This window comes from Chelonia mydas, chromosome 24 (genome assembly GCF_015237465.2).
Source record: "Chelonia mydas isolate rCheMyd1 chromosome 24, rCheMyd1.pri.v2, whole genome shotgun sequence".
Classification (NCBI taxonomy): Eukaryota; Metazoa; Chordata; order Testudines; family Cheloniidae; genus Chelonia; species Chelonia mydas.
This window is the reverse complement of record NC_051264.2, coordinates 5,024,699-5,048,906: the sequence shown is the minus strand read 5'-3', so window position 1 is coordinate 5,048,906 and position 24,208 is coordinate 5,024,699. Positions and strand designations below refer to the sequence as shown.

Sequence of the window (24,208 nt, the reverse complement as noted above, 5' to 3'; positions counted from 1 at the left end):
AATTTGCGATGGGAAAGTTTTGAAAGTCACAGGACAGGAGACCTGTTCCTCAGCCAGCTCTAGTACAGACCCATGCACCTCTCCTTGTCCTAATCACCCCCTCCACACACACCCCTTTCCACCTCTTTTTAACCTCTCGAGCCTGGTCTACACTAAAAAATTAAGTCAACTCAGCTGCACCCCGAGTGATGTAATTAAGCCAACCTAACCCCTGGTGTATGGTCAGCGCCAGGTCGACAGACCGCTATGACGACAGGAGAATCCTGCCCATCGGCGTAGCTGTAGTGTTTCAAGTGTAGACAAGCCCTAGGATGAAAGTCTCCAGCCCCTTCCTCATCTGAAAGAGGCAAGACGGGACTCAAGTGTTAAATACTCCATTTTATTTTTCTTTTTAACTATATATAAAAAAAGGCCCCAAGTGCCCTCCACTGCTGTCAGGTAGTTTTCAGTGTGATGCCAATGCCTGGATTGCCCATGGAACCATTCACAAGCCCACTTCCCCGATTCTCCGTTATAAGAGCTTTTGGGGGAAGGGTTCTTTGCCCTGGAGCTGCGACAGCCTCATTCATCCTCCGCTCTGCCCCTCTGTCGCTTGTTCAGGATGCTGCCACTTGCGTGAGAGGTTCTTCCAGATACTGGACAAGGGCCTGGGCCTGTGAACAGAGTATTATACCGCACAGTGAGACGAGCACTAGTGAACGGGCAATAAGCCACACTCAGCCTTGACTACAGCCGAACTGCTCAGAGGCCGTGAAATATTATCGTAATTTTACAGCGGAGAAACTGAGGCAAACAGCCTGCCTGTGGGCACAGAATTGGGACTGCTGGGTGCTGTACAAACAGTAAAGACAACCCAGGCCCTACCCTGAAGTCACATAGACTTTGTAACGGCCTACAAAATCTATGCTGTACAGCATGGATCCCACCTTCTCTAAACTCTGGAAGTTTAGAGAGGCCTTAAAATGTAAGTGTAATTTATGCCCAATTTTAGGCTCCTCCTTTGCTAGGATAGGGTTAAGGGGCCCTTTGGGTAAAGTGAGAATGAGGCTTTTTGGTTCCCCAAAACTTCATCTAGGTTCCACCCCCAAATGCCATTCTACAAACTCCCCCCCCCTTCCCCAACATCAGTTAGAGATCCGCTCATCCTATGCGGAGTTGACTAAACCACTTTTCAAACTGCAGCTACAGAGCCTGCTACCAGCGGCCCCCGCCCTCCCCTCAAATGTGATCTGTCAGCTCAGCATCACCTTGGCTTTCAGCATCCCAAATCCAACCGTCTCTTTTGCATACATGCACAGCAAGAGATTCGCCACCCGGGTGATAGCAACACGGCCCTCCTGCAAAGGGGGGGAGGAGGGACAAGATGGGGTAAAAAAAAAAAAGCATTTGATTGAGAGGTTTGCAGAATTCTGCCCTAACACCCCATGTCCCAGTGTCCGGGGGTGCCTTAGAATGGACATTTTGACCTTCTGCTCTTACAGTCAAGACACTGGGGACCTGGATTCTCTTCCCAGTTCTGCCCCTGGCCTACTGGGTGACCTCGGAAAGTCGCCTCATTTCTGAGCCTCGATTTTCCAAGATTTTCGTAAGACTGGAGACTGAATTGCCGAGAGATCTACTGATGCTAGGGTGCTGCTTCAGAGCTAGGTACTATGTTCCTACTGCCCTGCACAAGGTGGTCAAAACAATTGTACAATGTTATCCAATTGGACTGTCCAGTCACACTTGAAAGTCTAGGTCATTCTTAAAAAGCAAGGCATTTGCTCTGAAATAAGCCCTTTCAACTGTGTGGGGGTGGGAATGGCAACCTTCTTAACGTTTTGGCTTTAGATACTTGCATTCCTATAGCCCCTTCCATTATAGGAAGATCTAAGCAACCGCCACCCCACCCCACGATGCAGCTATTAGCCTAATTTTACACGTGGGGAAACTGAGGCAGAAAGAGGCAGTTGCCCAATGGGAGTCGGTGGCAGAGCTGGGAACAGGAGTCTGTAGTCTTCTGTTCCAACTCCACCCTTGTTTTAGGGATCTATGGGTTAAACTGGGAAGAGCAGGGACCTGCAGCAGTGTTCCTCCAGTCCTGCTGAGAAACTCATCCTCCCTATGGGAATACAGCCCTTGCACCATTCCTCCCGCCCTCTTTCCCCACCCCGCGCAACGTACCATGCAGTCCATAAGGATGAATTTCAGATTGTCCTCGTTGAAAGCCTGATGACCGTTCTTGTCATAGGCTACCCAAATGTTACTGGCAATGGCCGCTGTGACCCTGGCATCTGTGTCTCCATAACCAGAATATGCGAGCAGAGACCCCTCGTTGTTCAGAAGCCTACGAAGGAGAGAGGAAGAGAATTTGAGCTAAACGCCCACAGGGCTTTACACCACTTCTGCTTAGGCATGGACTTTATTCATAGGGGTTTCTATGATGCTCCATCGCCTTAGTAGCCAATCAGACAGATCATGCACTGACCCTCCTGACACCCCCTCCGAGGCAGGTCTCATCCTCATTTTATGAGAAGGAATCTGAGGCTCAAGGTGAAGTGACATGCCCAAGGTCAGATGGGGGAGGCAATGGCAGAGCTTTTCCTTTATCCACCAAACCATCTTTCCTCCCTAGCAGGGGTGCTCTTTTTCCATGGGTGCAGCTACTAGGAAGAGGGGGGTCAAGGGGGAATGGACCATTTTACCATCTAGTGGATACAGCCACAGAACTTGTGCAATGCTCTGGATTCCCCACTCCAAGTTCTCATGTTGTTGGAGCTGGGCCCGCCCTCAAACTCCAGCCCTGTCTACAGTGGGAAGGGGCGTATTAGACACCATATTTACCCGGATCCCACTGTTACCCACTCCCACGTCTTTGCACTGGTGTAGCTGCCTCCATGCAAACTCCCAGCATGGCTGGCCTAAACAAGGAACACAGACTATTGTCATGCAACGATACGGTGTCCCTCAACAGGGAGAATACTAGTAATCTGTTCCGCAAGTCCCCTCCCCACAATGCCTTTTGGTGGGGGGATGAGTATTCTTTATTGGGGTGCACTGGGCTGCCCCCTCCTCCCCACTTCTTTCAGATAGGCTGTACTGCACAATTCCTTGGGTGTGGGGGGGACACTGAGATGTCCCTGTTCCTAACTGAGCACCGAGTGTGTGTGGGGGGGGCGGGGGGGGGGCGGAGAGGAGGAGATGGGGAAGACCATTTGCACCCGGGGGCACTAATCCTTAACGGGAACACTGATCTGGCCACAATACTTTAGGGCAAGGGCTCCCTGACCCATACCCAGCCACCCCACACTCCTCCCCCAAACACCTTTATACTCACAGGGTGCTCTGGACCCCTCCAGTGTTGGCCTGGCTCAGGACCTGGGTAAGGGCCTTGGGGCGCAGCATGGTAGCAACAGACCCTCTCTCCTCCCTGCAGGGGTGGAAACACACAGCTCAGAGATCCTGCTTCCCCATCAGCTGATCAACTCATGTGGGGAACCTCAGCCCAGAGCATGCTGGGAATTGTAGTTCCTTTCCAGTTATTTTGCATATTCAGGCCCATGTGAAGGACATGGCATTTCATTCACACAGATTGCCTGTGTAATTTCTCTTTGTATGTTACACAACGCCAAAACCCTGAGATCCATATCTATGTGTGATTCTCACGTGACTCCAGGAGCTTTCACTTTAAGTCAGACACCAAATATGGAGAGGCTTATGATTTAATAAAAACCCTACAGTTTGGCAACATTGCAGTTGCAAAGAAAAGCTTACAAGCATGACATCTAAAGACACAGAAAAAAAGCAAATACATGTTATTTTTGGAAGCGCTTGTGCTTAAGCCAATCTCATGGCTTTTGGGGGGGGCTGACTCATGATTTTGATCATTTGGGGGGGGTGGGGGGGGACACTGCTGCCTCATCCATGTCATTTTCCCTACTGCTGTCCCATCAGTTTATAACTGTCCCCACTACCACCGCAGGTACCCCAAAATCCTGTGGGACCAGTGGAAGAAAAGCCTAGGTGGCTGGATGAGTTAACTGGGAAACAGTTACAACTTTTGTCTTCTTAGCACCACACCTTTTTAACAGCAGAGAATTCTGGATCTATGCAAGGGCACCTATCAGTCTATGAGGCAGCAGGTTACGGACGGTCACAATTCTTGCAAAAAGGTAGATACAGCAGTTTTCAGTCCACAACCATGATCACAGGGGGACAATGAAAACGCAGTGACCCTTCTTCAGGTTTCCAGAGGAGCACACATCCCATTTTATACCCAAATCATGACTTTTTTCTTTTTTAAAAAATAGAAGCACTCAGCTGGGCTGGACACAGGCACACACACGTTACAGTAACACATCAGAGCTCCAATCGTGGAGCAGGATCAATGCTGTAGTGCCCCAAAGACTTAAATAAGTCTAGCTATAAGTATCCCAGCAGAAGCTAGCCACTTTGACAAAGTCTGCCGCCAATTGAGAGTGCTGAATATCAGGGGATTGGGGCAGGGGGAAGGAGAACTAGCTTCACACAAACTCTGCTTTAACAACATTGTACCCACAATATAACTACATTTGTAGCACAGGTACCCCCTAAAATCAAGAATCAAATAACTAATTAAGTCATTCACACTGCAACTTACATTAAGAGACTCATTTTCTATCAGAATACTACAATCACTCTTCTTCTGCTTTAGCTTCCATGGGAGCACCTCACAGCAAGGCTTTTTATAGTTCCTCTGCAACAGCAAACTAGTGTGGGTATGTGGGAGGAGCCTTTGAACCCTCCCTCTGATGGGCTTTACAGCTAATTAGAGTGGGACTTGGGGAGTCCCTGCTCTGCCATAGACTTCCTGTGTGACCTTAGGCAAATCATTTAATCTTTCTATGCCTCAGTTCCCCATGTGTAAAAACTGGGGACAACTGCACTTCCCTACCTTACAGAGGGTTATTTACAGAATAAATACACTGTAAATTGGGAGGGACTCAGATACTAAGGTAATGGGGACTAATGGGCCATATAAGTACCTTAGATAGATACACACTTTAGAAGAAACAGCTGGGCCCTTGTCTTTACCTGCTGCTCAGCCCCAGGCTAACAGCCCCATTGTTGCAGTTACTGAAATATTGGAACCAATTTTGCTATGGTAGACATATCCAAAAGGGCAACTTGTATTTCTCTCTGTGTTTTTGTTGCCGTCTCAGCAAACTTATGGGTTGGAACTTGAATAATAATAATAATAAAATGCTATCCCTTGCTGATATCACCAGGCCTTACCCACAACAGCAGACTGCACAGCCATAATTAACCACCCGCGCAGCGCTGGAAATGGACGCTGTGGTATAGACAGGGCTCTCACCACACTTCATTCACACTTTTCCTTCTCATGCCAGATGCCTATTCGCAGCTATCAGTCAGAACTGTCGCTTCCTATCTGTTCCTTACCAGCTGCCACGGAACCCTCTGATCCCGACACTCCACCCCCAGCTGCCAGGGAACCCTCTGATCCCGACACTCCACCCCCAGCTGCCAGGGAACCCTCTGATCCCGACACTCCACCCCCAGCTGCCACGGAACCCTCTGATCCCGACACTCCACCCCCAGCTGCCACGGAACCCTCTGATCCCGACACTCCACCCCCAGCTACCACGGAACCCTCTGATCCCGACACTCCACCCCCAGCTACCACGGAACCCTCTGATCCCGACACTCCACCCCCAGCTGCCACGGAACCCTCTGATCCCGACATTCGATCCCCAGCTGCCACGGAACCCTCTGATCCCAACACTCCACCCCCAGCTGCCACGGAATCCTCTGATCCCGACACTCCGTCCCCAGCTGCCACGGAACCCTCTGATCCCGACACTCCACCCCAGCTGCCACGGAACCCTCTGATCCCGACACTCCATCCCCAGCTACCACGGAACCCTCTGATCCCGACACTCCACCCCAGCTGCCACGGAACCCTCTGATCCCGACACTCCACCCCCAGCTGCCAGGGAACCCTCTGATCTCGACACTCCACCCCCAGCTACCACGGAACCCTCTGATCCCGACACTCCACCCTCAGCTGCCAGGGAACCCTCTGATCTCGACACTCCGTCCCCAGCTGCCACGGAACCCTCTGATCCCGACACTCCACCCCCAGCTGCCACGGAACCCTCTGATCCCGACACTCCACCCCCAGCTGCCAGGGAACCCTCTGATCCCGACACTCCACCCCCAGCTGCCACGGAACCCTCTGATCCCGACACTCCACCCCCAGCTGCCACGGAACCCTCTGATCCCGACACTCCGTCCCCAGCTGCCACGGAACCCTCTGATCCCGACACTCCATCCCCAGCTACCACGGAACCCTCTGATCCCGACACTCCACCCCCAGCTGCCACGGAACCCTCTGTTCCCGACACTCCACCCCCAGCTGCCAGGGAACCCGCTGATCCCGACACTCCACCCCCAGCTGCCAGGGAACCCTCTGATCCCGACACTCCACCCCAGCTGCCACGGAACCCTCTGATCCCGACACTCCACCCCCAGCTGCCAGGGAACCCTCTGATCTCGACACTCCGTCCCCAGCTGCCACGGAACCCTCTGATCCCGACACTCCACCCCCAGCTGCCACGGAACCCTCTGATCCCGACACTCCACCCCCAGCTGCCACGGAACCCGCTGATCCCGACACTCCGTCCCTAGCCCTAGGTGCTGGAACCAGGGGGGCTGGCTGCTGGAGGTGATGCCCCACCCCCTGGCTTGAAGTGGTTTCCATCACATACAGGGTTTGCAGTTTGGTTCAGTGGCTCTCAGCCCCCCCGCCAGCTCTACAAATTGTTCCAGCAGCCCCCTGTCCCTAGCTGCCAGGCAACCCTCTGATCCCGACTTTCCGAGCTTCTCCTGTGAAAGGGGCATCACCCCATCTGCCCTGCCGGCGGTCAGAATCGGAACCGGAAGGAAAGAATGCCACGAGCCTACCCCACCCCCGCCCCGGTTACCCTCCCCCGCCCTGCACCGGGAGTCTCAGCCCAGCAGCTGCCACTCCGGTCCGAACTCCCGCGGCTCGCCCAGCCCTGCAAGTTTCCTCCCCGGTCCACCTCCCGCGTGGGGCTCCCGCTCCCCTGTTGCCCCCACCCCCCGGATCCCCTCCCGCCGGTGGAGGCCGGTCTCCCCCTCGCCCGCCTCCGCTCCCCGGGCTGCAGTTCCCCGCCGGGCCGGCTGGGGGCGCTGCGAGCCGGGCTCTCTCCCCCGCAGCGGCCGGGCGCCGCTCTCCCCACGCCGGCTGCCCCCAGGCTGGCTGGGCTGGCTGGCGGGGCGGGCGGCGAAGATGGCGGAGCTGAGCGGCGGCGGCGGCCCGGGCCCCGGCGGGGAGGGCGAGGCGGAGCTGGGCGGCCCCGGGCCCGGGGGGCTCCTCATCCGGGTCACGGTGAAGACCCCCAAGGACAAGGAGGAGATCGTCATCGGGGACGGCGCCTCCGTGCGGGAGGTGAGGCCGGGGGGTGGGGCCGGGGGCTGCGGGAGGGGGCCGGGCCGGGCCGGGGGCTGCGGGCGGGAAGTGGGGCTGGGCCGGGCCCTGGGCCGGGCGCTGGGGGGGCTGCGGGCGGGCGGGCGAAGGAGCCGGGGTGGGCGTGAGGCCGGGGGCGGGGCGCGGGGTGAAGGGCCCGGGGCGTGTGAACCTGGGGAGCATTTGGGAGAAAGTGAAAGGGCTGATGGGTGGGGGGCGGGATCTGGAGTGGGGGGGAGGTTGGGGGGTCAAGGGGCCTGGATCTGGAGTGGGGAGGTTGGGGGGCTGGGTATGGTGTGGAGGGAAGGTTAGGGGTGCTGGATCTGGAGTGGGGCGGTTGGGGGGGGCTGGATCTGGAGTGGAGGGGAGATTGGGGGGGCTGGATCTGGAGTGGAGGGGAGATTGGGGGGGCTGGATCTGGAGTGGAGGGGAGATTGGGGGGGGCTGGATCTGGAGTGGAGGGGAGATTGGGGGGGGCTGGATCTGGAGTGGAGGGGAGATTGGGGGGGGCTGGATCTGGAGTGGAGGGGAGATTGGGGGGGGCTGGATCTGGAGTGGAGGGGAGATTGGGGGGGGCTGGATCTGGAGTGGAGGGGAGGTTGGGGGGGGGCTGGATCTGGAGGGGAGGTTGGGGGGGGCTGGATGTGGAGGGGTTTGGGTAGGTGGATGGGAGAGAAGGGGATGGACTGAGACATGGGTTGTGGGTGCTTGTAATCTGGGAGCCAGCAAGGCCCACTGAGTGGGACCCAGGGCCCAGCGTGGAATCGCAACTTGGGCAGGGTGGGGAACCCTGGGCTGGGCAGTGAGGTTGGGAGGAGAGTGGCTGGGGTTCCGGTGGGACTGGGGCGGACAGGGTTTTAGGGCACGGAAGAGCAGGTTGTGAAGGGATTTAAAAGGAACATCTGGTATTGCAGAAACATGTGGTCATGGCCACCAGGGCAAAGTATCCTTGGTGCTGCTTGTGGTAGCAGAGGCCGTGGCAACGCTTGGTTGGATGCTGGTGTAGGATATGGCAGCTGAGCTTACGGTGTAGTGGATATGATGACTGTAGCAGAGTCCTCGGTGTTAGAATTAGACAATTCTGGTCCCTTTGAGACCTCCACTTCCCCACATTCAATTCCTAGCCGCCCCTCAGTACAAACAAGGCATTTAGTGAATGTGGAATTCAGAGGAGGGTATGAGGGACGTGTTTTTAGCTGTGTGCCTTGGGTGGCCTCAGGCTTCAGAGCTGAATGTTTGCAGGAGTTGAGCTCAGGGGCTGGGCACCAGTGCAGTGCAGCTGGCTTTTTGAATTTTGAGAACAATGCTTTCCCTTGCAAAGTCTTCCCCCATGGTCTGTGGCTACCAAAAAGCAAAGCTGGGGAATGCCCGCTGGCTGGGCATTAGCCATGCAGTTCTCATTGCAAGGGATAATCCCACTCCGTCCCAAAGAGTAGTTGTCAGCTAGTGTTCTACGATATGGCATGCTGAAAAGGAATATGATGATAGAAGTTAGACCTAGGAAAGACCATTTAGTCTGTTTCCCCTGGCTATTGCAGAATTGTTCTCTGGTTTCTAGACCTGTTTTAAAATCACTCAAGAGCTGGGTTTCCCTTTATGAAATTCAAATGAGCAGACAGACAAAAAAGTTGTAGACATTCAGAGGATAAACAGTGTCTTTGGATGAGATCAAAAAGGGACAACTGGTCTAGCTTTGTCAGCCCTCGTTTCTGTTTGAGGTAATTGCGCTGTGGCTCCCTCCCTGCCTCTTCCCCAAACTTGAGTTGCACTTCCCAGGTGGATACAGGATTCTTGTTCCTGTTAAATAGCTCAGGCAGAGACTCTATAGATATGTCAGCTGTTGGTAGTGGCTGTGTAGTGAGTGTGATGTTCTGCGGCAGACACTTAGACATTTTAAAATCTCTGCGTTCAGTCCTTTGCCTGCAAAAAGAATTAGATACGTTCCTGGAGGATAGGTCCATCAATGGCTATTAGTCAAGATGGTCAGGGATGCAACCCCATGCTCTGTGTCCTCAGACACTAACTGCCAGAAGCTGGGAGTGGACGAAGGGGATGGATCACTTGATAATTGCCCTGTTCTGTTCATTCTCTCTGAAGTATCTGGCATCGGCGGCTGTCAGAAGACGCGATACAGGCTAGATGGACCATTGGTATGACCCAGTGTGTCTGTTCTTATGTTCTTATATCGTCTTGTTGTCTGTTTTCTAGTTCAAAGAAGAGATTTCCAGGAGGTTTAAAGCCAAACAGGATCAGCTGGTTCTGATCTTTGCTGGAAAGATCCTGAAGGATGGAGACACTTTGAATCAACACGGGATCAAAGACGGGCTGACTGTGCATTTGGTCATTAAGACCCCACAGAAGTAAGAAATCATTCCTTCCTGCTGCTGTCAGAAACTTACTTTGTGAAGAAAGTATGTTAGAAAGGCAGTGTTTTGTCCAGTGGCTAAAGCAGGGTACCAGGAGTCAGAACTCCTGGGTTCAATTTCTGGCTCTGTGGTGGTGCTTGATCTTATGTTTAGAGAAGGGGAACTGGGATTAGGACTCCTGGGTTCTGTTCGCCTTTGTGACACTGAGTGTCAGTCATTTAACCTATTTTTGCCTCATTTTAACCATCTGCAGAATGGTTATTCCTGCTACTTGGGGTTTGAGCTTTCGTCACTATAATTATCATGTAGAACTTTACATTTGAAGAGAATTTACGATTTACAAGTGTTAGTTAATGCTTGCGCCGTCCCAGGCAAGTAGGTATCACCCCCGTTTTACAGATGGAGAGACTGACAGAGGTTAAGTGACTTTCCTAAAGCCAGACATAGTGTCAGCGTTGATGCCAAGGACCAGACCCCAGCTCTCCTGACTCCTGTTCCTTGACCTTTAGTTCGTGCAGTCTCAAGTGCTTTGAAATCTGTTGATGAAAGAAATGCAGTGAGTACAAAGCTTTAACCACAGTACATAGTTCGGGCAGCTAAGAAACACATCTGAAAATCAACATATCAGATGCCACCAGATGAAACTTAAGTAAATGTCCTAGATGTCAAATGGTTCCAAGAGCAGTTGCTGCATTGTCGATGTGAACACTTGGTTTTGCTTTCTAAATGCCCTTCGCAACAATTTTGTGGGTTCCCATTGCTGCCTGAGCAGCCGTGTGCTGGTGAACAAACAGGGCTGCGTCTCTTTGTGAAGCTGCATTGCCCCCTTGGGAGTCCTTGCTCACTGGCTTATTAAAGATCAGTGTTTTTTTTAAAGAAGCATGGGTATTGTCAGCCATTGCAAAGGACCATATGCTAAATTCTGCATTTCTGTGTAGAGTGGTAGGTTGATGCTGTTTACTGCTGTCTTTGCAGTGCTCACAAACTATTTCAGAGGGAACAGTAAACATCTGGCCAGTGTCATTCATTTTATTCTGTGTGATGGTCATTGGTAAAGGTGCTATAGTGCTTATTGCAAACATTACAGCTTCTTCCTGTGCAGAGAGGATCAAGTGATCTCTATCCAACTACCCCTCTTCCTTTTTTTTTTTTAAACTTCCTATTTCCCATCCGCTTTGCTTCCTACCCTGCCTTGCCTCCCTCTGAGTGAGGGCTGATTTCCAGCAGCAGTCAGATGACTCTGTAAAGTGCTTGGGGATTAAAAGGTGCTCTGTACCAGTTTAAAAACACACATCTGACAGTTCCTACCCTCCCAGCAGCCTTGAGCTTGCTACCTGGGGAGTTATGCATCTAGGTCTGGTTCTGCTAGGTCTCTGAATCCAGTGTCTTATAACAGCTGGCTAAGCCCCCTCTGTTCCAGTGCTTTTGTTTGAGTGGCAGGAAATGAGATGCCTAATAAACAGAGGTAGATGGCAGCACAGGGAGCTTTTGGAGGGCTGTGTGAAGAAGGACTCTACAGATAGTTTATCTCTAAGTAGCTGGCCAGTTTGGCATTCTTTAAAAGAGAATGGCTATCTCTGCAAGCTTCAAGCCTCTGATCTCTAGAAGGGGGATGAGTCCAGATTACTTTTTCCTGGTCTGATCAGTCCCCTCCCCCATTCTCAGATGTTCCCAGAATATTTTTGTCTTAAAAATCTGCATTCATGTTTGCTCAGCTCAAGTGGCATCATTTGACATCCACATGATTGAGTCACTTTCCAGCATACCTTGTTAAAGCGCAAAGATTGCAGCAGCTGGAAATCTAGTCAATTGAAGAAAGTTCAAAGTAGTTTCAAGTTTGGCCCTGCATCCCCGTGTTGATTTTTGTGCCTTTGTAGATTTTCCTATTTTAAAAGATGTTTCTTTCTCCTGCTGCTGTTAAAGACCCAAACAAAGAGGGGAAACCAGACACTGAGCCCTGTCAAATGCGCAAAGTTAAAGCCCAAGCAGTAGTGAACCCTTTCCCCCTAATCTTGTAGTTATAACTGTAGCCCTGCAAACACTTTGTGCATCTTAACCGTAGCCTTGACTTCAGAAGGATCGCTCATGTGCTTAAAGTTAAACACGTGTATAAGTAAAAAGAAAAGGAGTACTTGTGGCACCTTAGAGACTAACCAATTTATTTGAGCGTAAGCTTGTATAAGTGTTTGTGTAATTCACTGCTGAGTGTATGTTTCAGGTACCCGTTTGTGCCAGTCCACAGAGGATATGGCTTGTTACAGCCCCATTTTTACAGAGCTTTAGCAGCTCATGCTGTTAGCTCTGCTGGTCCCTGGTTCAGTCCCTGGAGTGTCAGCCAAGATGGTGGCTGTCACATTTGCAGGATGGGGGCTGTAGTTATCTTCAGTTGATTTTAACCAGCATAGTACGTTTAAGAGAAAATCAGACAGTGTAAGTTGACTGTATCTATTTAGCAATCAAAAAACAAAACAGAGTTCAGTATATATATGCTAAAAAACAAATTCTTTCATTGATAAAGACTTCAGTTATTGAATCTGAAATGATTTTTAAAATTAACGTCAGTGACATATTTGCTTTTGCCTAGCTTGGAGAATGAAGATGAGTTAATTATGCTTGTTTGTAATCCACTGTCAGTTGAAACCTCTCATGCACTAGCCCAATAATGTTGGGGTTGTAAACACTCCAGGGGAGTTTAAAAAGAGAAACGTGGGGAAAAAAATCATGGTTCTAAGCTACCAGTTCAAGTTGGATCTGCAGATGGAAGGCATTACAGAAAAGCAAATGATTATTATTTACCCCTTGCAGTAAGCATGGTTTAACGTGCTGAGGTTTCCAATGAGGCAGTAGGAGGCTTTTCCTGCTTGGAATGAACTGCTGCTGGGTATTATTGAGGCCAATAGCTTAGCATGATTCAAGAAGGCGTTAGACTTCATTCAGAATAAGACTAGTGCCTCCATTACACTGGCCAGGGATGTTGTAGATCATTGCAGACGCCTTGTCACCAGCTGGGGATGCGGGGGGGGGGATTTGAAAGAACACACACAGGGCTGGATGGAAGCATCCAGAGCAGATGTCCCATTGATCTGACATGGCTATTCCGAAGTTCCTCTTATGAGCTGCAGGTGGCGCTATTTAGATTACTGAGCCCCAGCTGTGACCTGCTTTTTTTTTTTTTTGTAGGGTTCAAGATCCTGCAGCTGCTTCTACCCCTGCCCCTGCCGCTCCTGCTGCCACCGCCGTCCCCACTACAACCCCTTCCTCTCCCGCTGCGCCGCCTCAGCCTTCCACCTCCAGCAGCGCCCTCTCTGACACTGGGAGCAGCAGCAGGCGGAGCAGCGGAGCAGGGACCGCGGCAGGTGCCGGAGATGGAGCACCCAGCAACGCTGCATCCATCCTCTGTAGGTGACAACTTTGGTTTCTTGGCATCCCAGTGCCTATTCTGTGAAGGGAGAGTTGCCCAGTGGTTAAAGGAATGGGGCCAGGCGTTAGGACTTCTGGATCCTATTCTTGAGTCTGCCACTTGCTGGGTGACCTTGGGCAAGTCACTTCTCCACTCTGTGCCTCAGTGTCCCCATCTGTAAAATGGAGCTAACAGTACTGCCCTCCTTTGTAAAGCACCTGGAGGTCTGTGGATAAGAAGCTTTCTGTCAGATCCGGCTGTTACAGAACTGGAAGGTGGTGGTATTAGCAATGAAGTATCATTGGGTTGCAGTGGATAGAATTCAGCCAACCCCCTCTCCACCCCCTTTCTTTCCGGTTGCAGATAACTGCATTAACTGGCATGCGTCTCTCTCCATGTCTTGTTCCCTCTCCAGCTGGCTTTGGTGGCGTCACTGGGCTCGGCAGCCTCGGGATGGGTTCCGCCAATTTCATGGAGCTCCAGCAGCAGATGCAGCGGCAGCTGATGTCCAACCCGGAGATGCTCTCTCAGATTATGGAGAACCCCCTTGTGCAGAACATGATGTCCAACCCCGACCTCATGAGACAGATGATCATGGCCAATCCCCAGATGCAGCAGCTGATGGAACGAAACCCTGAGATAAGCCACATGCTGAACAACCCCGAGCTCATGAGACAGGTGGGTGAGAGAGTTTACACCTGGGAGCCTGTTTCAGGTGCCTCTGAGATCATCAGCACGGACTCCCCAGCTTCTTGCTTCTCTTTGGTCCCTCTGCATCGGTGTCTGTTCTGTAAAGGGAGTGAGTGGAGTCCAGATCCAGTTGATTCAGAGATCAGATTCTTTATCTACCTGCTGCAGAGTCCTCCCAGACACACAGCAGTCTGTGTGTAAACTCATGCATGTTGTGTGAACCACAGTCATACACCCATGTGCTTCCAATCTTTCTACCTGTGTCAGTGCTGCTGAATAGACCACATGCATAGAGGCAAAAAGGATCTTCAGAGCTGCCCAAGGTACACTATAGAAGGGACACTGGCCCCTGTTCTATTGCAGGGACCAGAAGCAAAAGGCGTTGCTTTCCATAGGAATTAGAGATGGCAGAGAAAGATCTCATGGTCCATCTCCCACTGCCAGTGTAGGATTGTTCTCTACAGTGTGTTCTTCAGGGCAGCTCATTTCATTATTTTATTACCGTAGTGCCTACAAGCCCCAGTCCTGTATCAGAATCCTCTGATCCTAGGTGCTGCACAAGCACAGACCAAAAGACAATCTAAGTATTAGACAAGAGACAACAGATGGAGTCAGACGGGAGCACCAGGAAGCAACGAGAACTCTAGTTTTAAATACGGCAAGCGGCAAGACTTTCATCATGTCCCTTGGGAGAAGAAGAGATCTCATTGTCAGCAAATGTTTCTTGGTATTCGGCCCGATGTTTTCTATGCCCAGTTTCAATCTGTTACTCCTAGTCTTACCCCTGCTTGGGCCACGCTAACCAATTCTTAGCTCCCAAACTCCCAGTGAATTGTCACTGTGTTAGTTGGACTAAATCGTCTTGTGAATGATCTGTGCTTTGGTTCTTTGAGTTGGAGCAGGACTTTCAGATAGGTTCTGCCTTTCTGGGGAGATCTGGAGGACCTGTTGGAGGTCTGGAGCCACAAGATGATTTTATTTTTACTGAAATGTGAGGGAATTATCTTCTCGTCAATCCTTGGACAGTTTCCAAATGCAGTCCATCCCAAGGATGTTAGCCAGGTGTTCGTGCAGGTGACTTGATCTTGCATAGAAACTACATGATCCTAACCAGCTGAATTGAGATAGTAAAAAAACCAAGGCATCATAGCTTAGCAGTGATAGCAGGAAACTTGAGGGGCTAAGATCCTGGGTTCTCTTCCCTTGCTGTGCATTATCTTGGACAAATGATTTCCGCTCTCTGTCTGTAAAATGGGTTTATTTATGCTTTTCTTCCAGGAGATCAAGACTTATTTTTTTCAGTGCTTGGATGTAAAACAGTGGGGTACTGCTGGGGGCTGTGCCACCCGTAGTTCAATTCACTGGACTCTTTTGTGGTGTAAACAGGCCTGATCTCCCCCAAATTCTTCTCTTTCCCCCAGACAATGGAATTGGCCCGCAACCCCGCCATGATGCAGGAGATGATGCGGAACCAGGACCGAGCTTTGAGTAACCTAGAGAGCATCCCAGGAGGATACAATGCCCTGCGCCGGATGTACACTGACATCCAGGAGCCCATGTTTAGCGCAGCTAGGGAGCAGGTATGACGCACTCCTGCTCCAGTTGGGGTAGATTGGTGGGTCTTATCCCCCCTGTCTGCAGGTGGTGGTAGAGCTATTTTGTCCAACTGTCTGTGTGGTCTGGGGCAGATTCCTCAACAGGGAAACTGCACAGAGGGTGTTGCAAGTCCTGGTGAATATGATCTGTGCTCCGTGTTTTCCACCGGCACCTGCAGAAGAGGCAGGGTGGTTAAGGCACTAGCCTAAGACTTGAGAAACCCGGGTTCAGTTCCCTGCTTGCCACAGACTCCGTGTATGACCTTGGACAAATCACTTAGCCTCTTTGTGCCTCAGGGAAAACCGAGTAGAATAGCACTGCCCTGTGAGGCTGAACGCATTAAAGATTGTGAAACGCTTTGGGCTCTGCTGGTGAAAAGTGCTATATAAGAGCCTGGTATTCTTGTGCGCTGGTGGGTTTAGTCTGATCCTCTCCTTTACAGTGTCTGATTCAGTGATCTCTCTCTTTCTAGTTTGGCAACAATCCTTTCTCATCCTTGGCTGGGAACTCCGACAGTTCGAGCTCCCAGCCTTTACGGACGGAAAATAGAGAGCCTTTACCCAACCCCTGGAGCCCCACGCCACCTGCCTCCCAAGCCCAGGTACCCAGCAGCGAAGGGAGTACCGGATCAACAACAACCCAAAGCACACCCACTGTATCCAATCCCTTTGGGATCAACGCTGCCAACCTGGGGACTGGTACGTACCCAGGAGCAAGGTGCTGGTGACGGAACAAACCAGTCAGATGTAGATGGCATCAGATTACTTCCAGCATTTGTATGTTTCTGTAGCTGCTGAATTAATCAGATTGGCCATTCTGGCCCTGTGGCAAACTAGAATGGGTTATTCCTCATGTGCCTGACCAAGGGCTGCATTGGGAGCTCAGTGCATTGGGGTTCTCCATGTGCACAGGATGAGCAGCTCTAGGGGGAGGCCATGGAGACAAAGTACTCCCTGCCTGGCTGCTCAAGATGGAGCATTGAATTCTGGGATTTGTAGTCTCCCTGGGCTGCTGCTGTTTAAGATGAGGGTATTTCCATGTATTGGTCTAGCCCATCCCTGGTTTATTTACTTACCCGGCCTGAAAAGGGTTAACCGCTACTCTGCTGGATTTCCTCTCCAGCATTGACATCCCCATGTCCCACTGGAAAATCTCAAATCGTCAGAAGCATGTGTTGACTTACCCTCTGACCCTTTCTCTTACGAAGACCAGCTGGTGAGAAATGAACATCAAGATTGCTCAGTGTTGCTGTGTGTTCCACCTTCTACCAATGCTAAATTCAGACACGGCCTCCATCTTCTCTGTGCTTCGCGTTTGATTTTAGCTCCTGTGTAGCTGCGGTCAGGCTTGTAAGTTTTGCTCTCTCCCGTATTGCTGCAGGGATGTTTAACAGCCCAGAGATGCAAGGCCTCCTGCAGCAGATTTCGGAGAACCCCCAGCTGATGCAGAACATGATCTCTGCCCCTTACATGCGCAGTATGATGCAGACTCTCTCCCAGAACCCAGACTTCGCAGCACAGGTAAAAATATAGCAGCATCTTCCTCTGTCAGATACAAGCCTTGGGTCCTAGCACGGACGTGGACGTTCTGTCACCATAGCATGAGGTGCTGCTCATTTTAAAGAAGCAGAATTCTGATAGACCAGGCTCAGAGCTCTGTTATGCTTCTTAGTAGCATGAGCCCAACCACGGGACTGAGATCCCAGACGAGCAAAGTCTTCTGCATAGCCACACAGTGTGTACAACCCGGACAGAGGGAGGGCAGGCACCAGCCTGACTGCGCTGTCTTCCTGACCTGGGTGGGATGAGAGGGGGAATTCAGATTCCCGTGGCCCATTCAGTACTCAGCCCCTCTGCTCAGACTGCCAGCAAAGGTGGGGTCAGCCTGTGCTAGTGGCTATTGGGAGTCAGACGCACCTGGCTTGAGAGCCTCCAGCTCTTCTGGGTGACGGCTTCCGGTGGCTGCCATGCTGGCCTGCATTTGGATTTGGATTAGGGTGGGGGTGGGGAAGGCTGTGCATCTCAGCACCCCGGAGCCGTGCAGTCCTCTCTAAAGGAACCGCGCGGGGTCTTCACTGAAAAACACTCCCACCCTTTCTGCTGGCTGCTGCTCCCATTCATCTCTAAAGGCAGGATCAGGCTGTCTGTCAATTCCTGTTGGAAGTGGAACATACCAAAGCCACCGGTGGCAAGGGGTGTTAAGGACCTAGTTAACGTGTTCTATGGAACTAGGCCAGGAAGACAGTTTAATAACCCCATCGACTCATGCTGTGTGTGCTGTCTCCTGGCAGATGATGGTAAATGTCCCGCTCTTTGCCGGAAACCCGCAGCTTCAGGAGCAGCTACGGCTTCAGCTCCCTGTCTTTCTGCAGCAGGTAAGGAGTCCTGTCCCTTGCTCTGCGCTGGCCATCCTTCAGTCCAGAACTGTCCCATGGGTTTCGCAGCAGGGAAAGCCTTTGGTCCTTCATTCAAAGGCTCGCAGGAAGTGCACAGTCCTATTCGGGCTGGGCTGTGATGCTGAAAGAACAGAGACTTTGCCTTGGTAGGTGATGCAACTAAGGCATAGAGAGCTGAAGGAGAAATAGATCCAGGAATCCACTCTCTTGCTGTAGCTACTAGATGCCACTGTGTCCCATTGGATGATGATCCCTAGGGCTCATGTTTAAAGGGCTTTGTCTGGCCAGGGCCCTCCTGCCTCTAATGCAGATCTTTGACTGAAGGAAACTCTGGATCTTTGGTAACAGTTGAATTTTACCTTCCTTGTTTCCCAGATGCAGAACCCAGACTCCCTCTCAATCCTGACGAACCCCCGAGCCATGCAGGCACTCCTCCAGATCCAGCAGGGACTCCAGACGCTGCAAACGGAGGCCCCGGGACTAGTGCCAAGGTAAGGAGTCCTTAGATCAGACTCAGACCTGCAAAACCTGTAGTGCAGGTCTGCCTTGGGAGAGCCCTGGCAAATCCCCAGCTACTTTCCAGCACAGCTGTGTGCAGCCTCTGGCGAATTAGCTTTTCCTTCTGCCTGCTCACACTCCCCCTGCTGCTCTCCTCAAGGAATTACAAGAGCCCCCTTCTGATCTGCAGTACAGAGTACTTAATATCGCCCGAATTTAGCACTGGGGAAAGGTTTGAGATGCACAGCCCTGGAGACGGATAGGTACATCGGGGTAAATAATCCTGCCAGCACCCCTTAGTCCTGCCCTAGGGTGAGGATTCCCTGTGTGGGTGAGGGGGGAGTTCAGTCTTCACAACCCCTTTAGTTCTTGTCCTCCGCCCAGATGCCAGCAAGGGAACCTGATAATCCCAGTTCTTCATGGTCTAGTGATGTAGGTACCTGCTCAATAGGACCAGGACTGGGACCAACTGGGTCATTTCACAGAGGCCATGGAACAGCTGTCCCATGGTAATGGCAGCCAGTTGCTCCTGCCCTTGGCTAGATTCGAACTGGCGACTTAGAAAAGGCTCCACACCCCATTACTAGAACGCTTGTACCATGCAATCCCAGAGAGACAGGCAGGGGCAACCTTGTAGCATCTCCTGCAGCGAGCATTCTGATTTCTTTCTCAGCCTCGGTTCCTTTGGAATGCCTCGAATTCCCCCACCCTCCGCAGGAGGAAGCACAATCCCAGAGAACCCCATATCCTCCACTTCGACGCCTGCCAGTGCCTCTCCAGCAGGGGGCAGTAACCCGCAACAGCAGCTCATGCAGCAGATGATCCAACTCTTGGCCGGAGGAAACTCTCAAGTACGTAATGCGCAACCTGGTTGTATCCATGCAGCGGGGATTCTCCCAGTACCATATGATCATCAAGGCTGTTGTCATAAGCCAGGTGGTCATTAGTTCAGCCCATTACGGCAAGCTGCATGATAAATATTGTAGGAGATTAGGAGCCAAACTGCAATACTCCCTGTGAACATTGACCCAATAATAGTCCCTTGAATACTGCGTGCAGAGGTGGTCGCCCCATCTCAAAAAAGTTGTATTGGAATTGGAAAAGGTTCAGAAAAGGGTAACAAAAATTATTAGGGGTGTGGAACGGCGTCCGTATGAGGAGTGATTAATCACACAGGGACTTTCCAGCTTGGAAAAGAGACGACTAACGGGGCATAAGACAGAGGTCTATACAATCATGCCTGGTGTGGAGAAACTAAATAAGGAAGTGCTATTTGCTCCTTCTTGTAACACAAGAACTAGGGGTAATCAAATGAAATGAATAGGCAGCAGGTTTAAAACAAACAAAAGGAAGTATTTCTTCACGCAATGCACAGTTGACGTATGGAACTCCTTGCCAGAGGATGTTGTGAAGGCCAAGACTATAGCAGGGTTCAAAAAAGAACTAGATAAGCTCATGGAGGATAGGTCCATTAATAGCTATTAACCAGGATGGGCAGGGATGGTGTCCCTAGCCTCTGTTTGCCAGAAGCTGGGAAAGAGTGATGGGGGATGGATCACTTGATGATTACCTGTTCTGTTCACTCCCTCTGGGGCACCTGGCATTGGCCACTGTCAGAAAACAGGATATTGGGCTAGATTGGCCTTTGGTCTGACCCAGTATGGCAATTCTTATGTTCCCTAGCTCTTATCAGCCATAGATCTCAAAGCATTTCACAAAACAGGTCAGGATCACTTTCCCCATTTTATAGATGGGGAACCTGAGGCACGGAGAGGGGCAGTTTGTCCAGGGTCACCCAGCAAGTGCGTGGCAGATCCTGGAAAAGCACCCAAGTCACCTGAGCCCCATTCCCATGCCCTATCCACTAGGCCACACTGCTCAACACCACAGTGTCGTGCTAGGAGGCACGGTGCCACCTTTCTGAAAACGGCTCATACTGTGCCATCTTTTACATGAATCGGGGGTGTTGCTGGTCACATCCCAACTGGAGACTGCGAGTGCCCACAGCAAGGTTTTCTTGGGCATGGTATTCCCCATCCAACACCGTGCCCTATGAAACGTGCCAGCCCAGGAATGGCTGTATTTCAGCTGGAGCGAAGAGATTTTAGCATGTGACGATTACACAGCATGATCGTGGGGAGGAACTTGGCCTGGTGACTCAGGCACCAGCCTGGAATTCGGGAGACCTGGGTTCTCCTCCCAGTTCTGCCACACAGGCACCATGGGCGAGTCATTTCCTCTCTCTGTGCCTCGAGGATGGATTGGGGTGGTGGGGCAAACTCGCCTCTGCCAGAGTGCTTTGAGATCCTCTAATGAAAAGCATCAAATAATGACCAAGGGTTTGCTACCCACAGGAAAGGGTTTGACCGTATATACGCCTGCATCTACCAAGGTACTGGTACACTGCAGTGATGGGGGTCATACAAACCTCTCTCAATTCTTAATAGATTTTAACTGGACAGGATCCTCAGCTTGAGTACAACTCCATTGCCTTCATTTGAGCTACTCTTGAGAGCTGGCACCTTGACTTCAATGGAGCTACTCCCGTTTACACCAGCTGGGCATCTGGCCCAATCTAAGATCTTTGATTCCCTTCCCCTGGCAGGTGCAGAGCCCCGAAGTGCGATTCCAACAGCAGCTGGAGCAGCTGAACGCTATGGGCTTCATTAACCGCGAGGCTAACCTCCAAGCGCTCATCGCCACCGGTGGGGACATCAACGCAGCTATTGAGAGACTGTTGGGCTCCCAGCCTTCTTAAACTCAGTCATGCTGTCCCACAGTCATCAAACACCCACCAACACCCACACACAGGGGCCTTTCAGGAAGACCCACCATCATTTTCATATCCTCTGACAGCTGTCCATGTATTTAAAACAAACAAAAATGATACAGCTTCACCCCGACATTCCTACTAAGTTAAGATTTCATGTTGAAATGCTCTTTAACTGGCTTGTGTGTGGACCCCGATTCTCAGCAAGTGGCCACAGAGACTTCAGATGTGTATTTTTCCTAAATATGCCCTCTGTATCTCAGACACTCTTCTCTCTCTAGATGGTAGAGGTGATACTTCTAGTTACTTACCTGAATGATTGTGTTTGAGTAGCTTGATTTTAACTGTACATTATTCCTCCTTCCAGGCAAATATTTAAACCTAGGCTGAGTTTTTCTCCCCAGCATCTTATCAGGAATGAATCAAAAGAGGAACTGAAATGACTTGGATATTTCTGATGTCATTTGTCTTCAAATATTCCCATCAGACGCACTGGGTGGGATTTTCATTTACTCCACTATGGAAGTGTGTAAAGGGGGACTTAACACTGAGTGTAAATTACATTTGCTTTGAAGCCCTCCCCCCTCCCCCCCCGCTGCCAGAGTGGTGTAAACGTGCCTTGATGTGATTGAGAATCAGATCCATCGTCTTATTTTATTTTATTGTTTTCAACCCAAGTTTTGGAAGTAGTGTACCCTGCCAAGGGGAGCTTTCGAGAAGCAGTTTTCTGCCCAAGCATTACAGTTCTCTCGCACTGTAGCCTTGCCGGGGGGGGGGCGGGGGTGGAGGCGGGGTGGCTCTTGTGTCTCTGCTGTCTGGTTTTTGAAAGTGTAAAAGCAAAATTGAAAGAAAAAAATTAACAAAGATCTTTCCCTCCACTGGAAAATGTTGGAAGGCCTCATTCTTCTGTGTTTGTATGTCTGCTCTCTAGTTCAGGGGTGCTCAAACCTCACGATGACTCCACCCTCCTGAGGACCAGCGGGGTAGCTTTCCAGGAGCCAATGCAGCTATCTTATTTGCATCTACATTTGCATACCACTCTTATTGAAAAACAAAAAGAAATGCACACAACCATTTGTCTCTCTTTGCTCCACATACCTTTCTGGATGGCCGCTGTTACCCTTTGGGACCCTGTGGTCCTTGAGTGACCTGCAGGCGATCAGATTTTGTCCCTGAGATGATGATGGGTTTTGCATGACCGTCGGCCTGCCTTTTGGGGCAACCTTGCTTTAGTTGTGGTGAGGAGCTTTTTGATGCTGGCCGAGATGCACCAGGAAACCCATGCCAGCAACTTCACTAATGTCAGATGCTGGGGTGACTTGTTAGAAACCTCCCCTGTACTTAGAGTTTTGAGAGTGTGTAGGACAGGCACAAAGACCTCGTCAGCATCTCCTCTCTAGCAGGTTTAATTTTACCACCTCCCTCCATTGACTGGATCCAAAGCTCACCAAAGGCCAGCGGCACTCTTGCCGCTAACTTCAATGGGCTGTGGGTCAGAACTTCTGGTAGGAAGCAGAACCACCACCCAACGAGTGCCTCTCTTGTCTAGCGTCCTCCAGGGCTGAGGCGATCCTGAAGAGTACGGGTTGTCGGTCAGTTCCATACACAGATGAATACACCTCAGGATCTCAAAGCAACCCACTGGGCTGTGTTGTGATTGATCACAGACTGTTGACTTGGCCTCCAGCTGTTCAGATGTTAGCCCGGGCACTTGCCCATGGCTTCATATTTGGTGGTGGACATGTATCAAGTCAGCTCTCTTTTGGGGGGGTGCGGGATGGTGAGTGATCCTGAGCTTTCCTGATTCCTTTGTTTCTATTAAACCATTCCAGGCGAGTCCATCTCCGTTAGTCTGATGAGAGCATCCTACGTCCTTTTGTCAGAGTGTAGCTGGGGCAGTGGCTGCTGGGAGAGAAGGAGAGAGAGGGAAAAGGAGGTTGCGGGTGTGATGGCGACAGAGACGCTGCCTCTTTTGCCACAGCATGTGTAATATGGAGGCAGTGTGGACTGGGATTTAGGAGGCCTAGGTTCTAATCCTGGTTCTGCCAAAGGTCTGCTGGGTGACTTTGGGCAAACCATTTCAGCCCCTCTGCCTCGGTTTCCCCACGTGTAAATTAGCTTGGAGATCTATGGATAATAGTGCTATATTAAAGGCAAGGTGGTGATATTATGCACAGGAAGGTGAGGATAGGAGGGTTCTGATAATACTTTTGATCAGCCCCCTTAGCAGCTGTGCATTAGCTTGGAAGGCTGTCTGCACAGTCCTTGGAGGGATTTTCTACTCTGCCAGCGATTTAGCCTAGGAATGGGGCAGACTTCCTGGGGCAAGGCAGGACTTTTACCTGCAGGGAGCTCTGATCACTCAGCGCGGGGTTTACATCCTCTCTGCTTGAACCAGCAGTTGCAAAGGAGCATATGCCTGCAGGATTTGAGGAAGGAGAGTGGGGTGGCAAGATAAATTGGATGAGAGGATAAGGGGGTTTGGAGGGAACTTAAATTCATCTAGTTTCAGGTGGGTGATTAGAAGCAGCGAAGTGTGTGCTGCAGAATCTCTCTCTTGCTCCAGACATGGACCACTCTTAAAAACAAATTAGTCCCTATTTTTATAGAGCCAAAGATTGCCTTAAGCCTCTGCAGCCACATCCTTGTGCATCTGCAGACAGCCTGAAACAGAGGTGTGAGCTGCCCCTGAGCATCGCCATTGGTGGTGTTGATTCTGAAGCCTAATGATTACGTGTTAGCACTCTTAAATGTTTCGCTGCTAATCTCTTTAACCAGATGGTTCTGCTACTTGCTTATCCAGTTAAAGCCAAAAGCCCTAATTGTCCCTGGTCCAGCTGCCAACATCAGTCTCGGTCTCTCCCTAGTTTACCACGCTAAGCTGTACTTATGTACATCGTGTCTACACAAGGGTTTTGCCCTGGTACAGCTGCAGTAGTCTAGAATCTGAATGGTTAAGGTCTTGGTGTCCTGAAATCCCTAGGCCGTCTGTAAGCATAGATCCAAATTCCGGCAGGGTCAA

General features: G+C 51.0%; 2 protein-coding genes across 2 annotated transcripts; one reads left to right on the top strand and one right to left on the bottom strand.

Annotated features, from left to right (window-relative positions):
- Positions 1-363: 363 nt before the first annotated feature.
- On the bottom strand, positions 364-4,751 carry LAMTOR2 (late endosomal/lysosomal adaptor, MAPK and MTOR activator 2). Its single transcript, XM_007064588.4, has 5 exons — positions 4,619-4,751; positions 3,317-3,409; positions 2,164-2,326; positions 1,248-1,337; positions 364-653 (listed from the first exon to the last, which is right to left on the bottom strand). The coding sequence occupies exons 1-5, from the start codon at positions 4,630-4,632 to the stop codon at positions 597-599; spliced, it is 417 nt and encodes a 138-aa protein (XP_007064650.2). The 5' UTR covers positions 4,633-4,751; the 3' UTR covers positions 364-596.
- A 2,506-nt stretch (positions 4,752-7,257) lies between these two features.
- On the top strand, positions 7,258-22,072 carry UBQLN4 (ubiquilin 4). Its single transcript, XM_037882961.2, has 11 exons — positions 7,258-7,453; positions 9,680-9,831; positions 13,018-13,235; positions 13,653-13,915; positions 15,349-15,507; positions 15,996-16,221; positions 16,904-17,043; positions 17,814-17,897; positions 18,294-18,409; positions 19,090-19,267; positions 21,022-22,072. Exons 1-11 carry the CDS (start codon positions 7,295-7,297, stop codon positions 21,172-21,174), a joined length of 1,848 nt encoding a protein of 615 aa, XP_037738889.1. The 5' UTR covers positions 7,258-7,294; the 3' UTR covers positions 21,175-22,072.
- The last annotated feature ends 2,136 nt before the right edge of the window (positions 22,073-24,208 follow it).

Coding starts and splice junctions, on each gene's coding strand:
- LAMTOR2 (XM_007064588.4), bottom strand. Junction 2,327..3,316: donor GGAGGGGTCCAGAGCACCCT/GTGAGTATAAAG, acceptor TCTCCTTCGTAG/GCTTCTGAACAACGAGGGGT. Junction 1,338..2,163: donor TCATCCTTATGGACTGCATG/GTACGTTGCGCG, acceptor CCCCCTTTGCAG/GAGGGCCGTGTTGCTATCAC.
- UBQLN4 (XM_037882961.2), top strand. CDS start 7,295: ATGGCGGAGCTGAGCGGCGGCGGCGGCCCGGGCCCCGGCGGGGAGGGC. Junction 7,454..9,679: donor ACGGCGCCTCCGTGCGGGAG/GTGAGGCCGGGG, acceptor TCTGTTTTCTAG/TTCAAAGAAGAGATTTCCAG. Junction 17,898..18,293: donor TCCCTGTCTTTCTGCAGCAG/GTAAGGAGTCCT, acceptor CTTGTTTCCCAG/ATGCAGAACCCAGACTCCCT.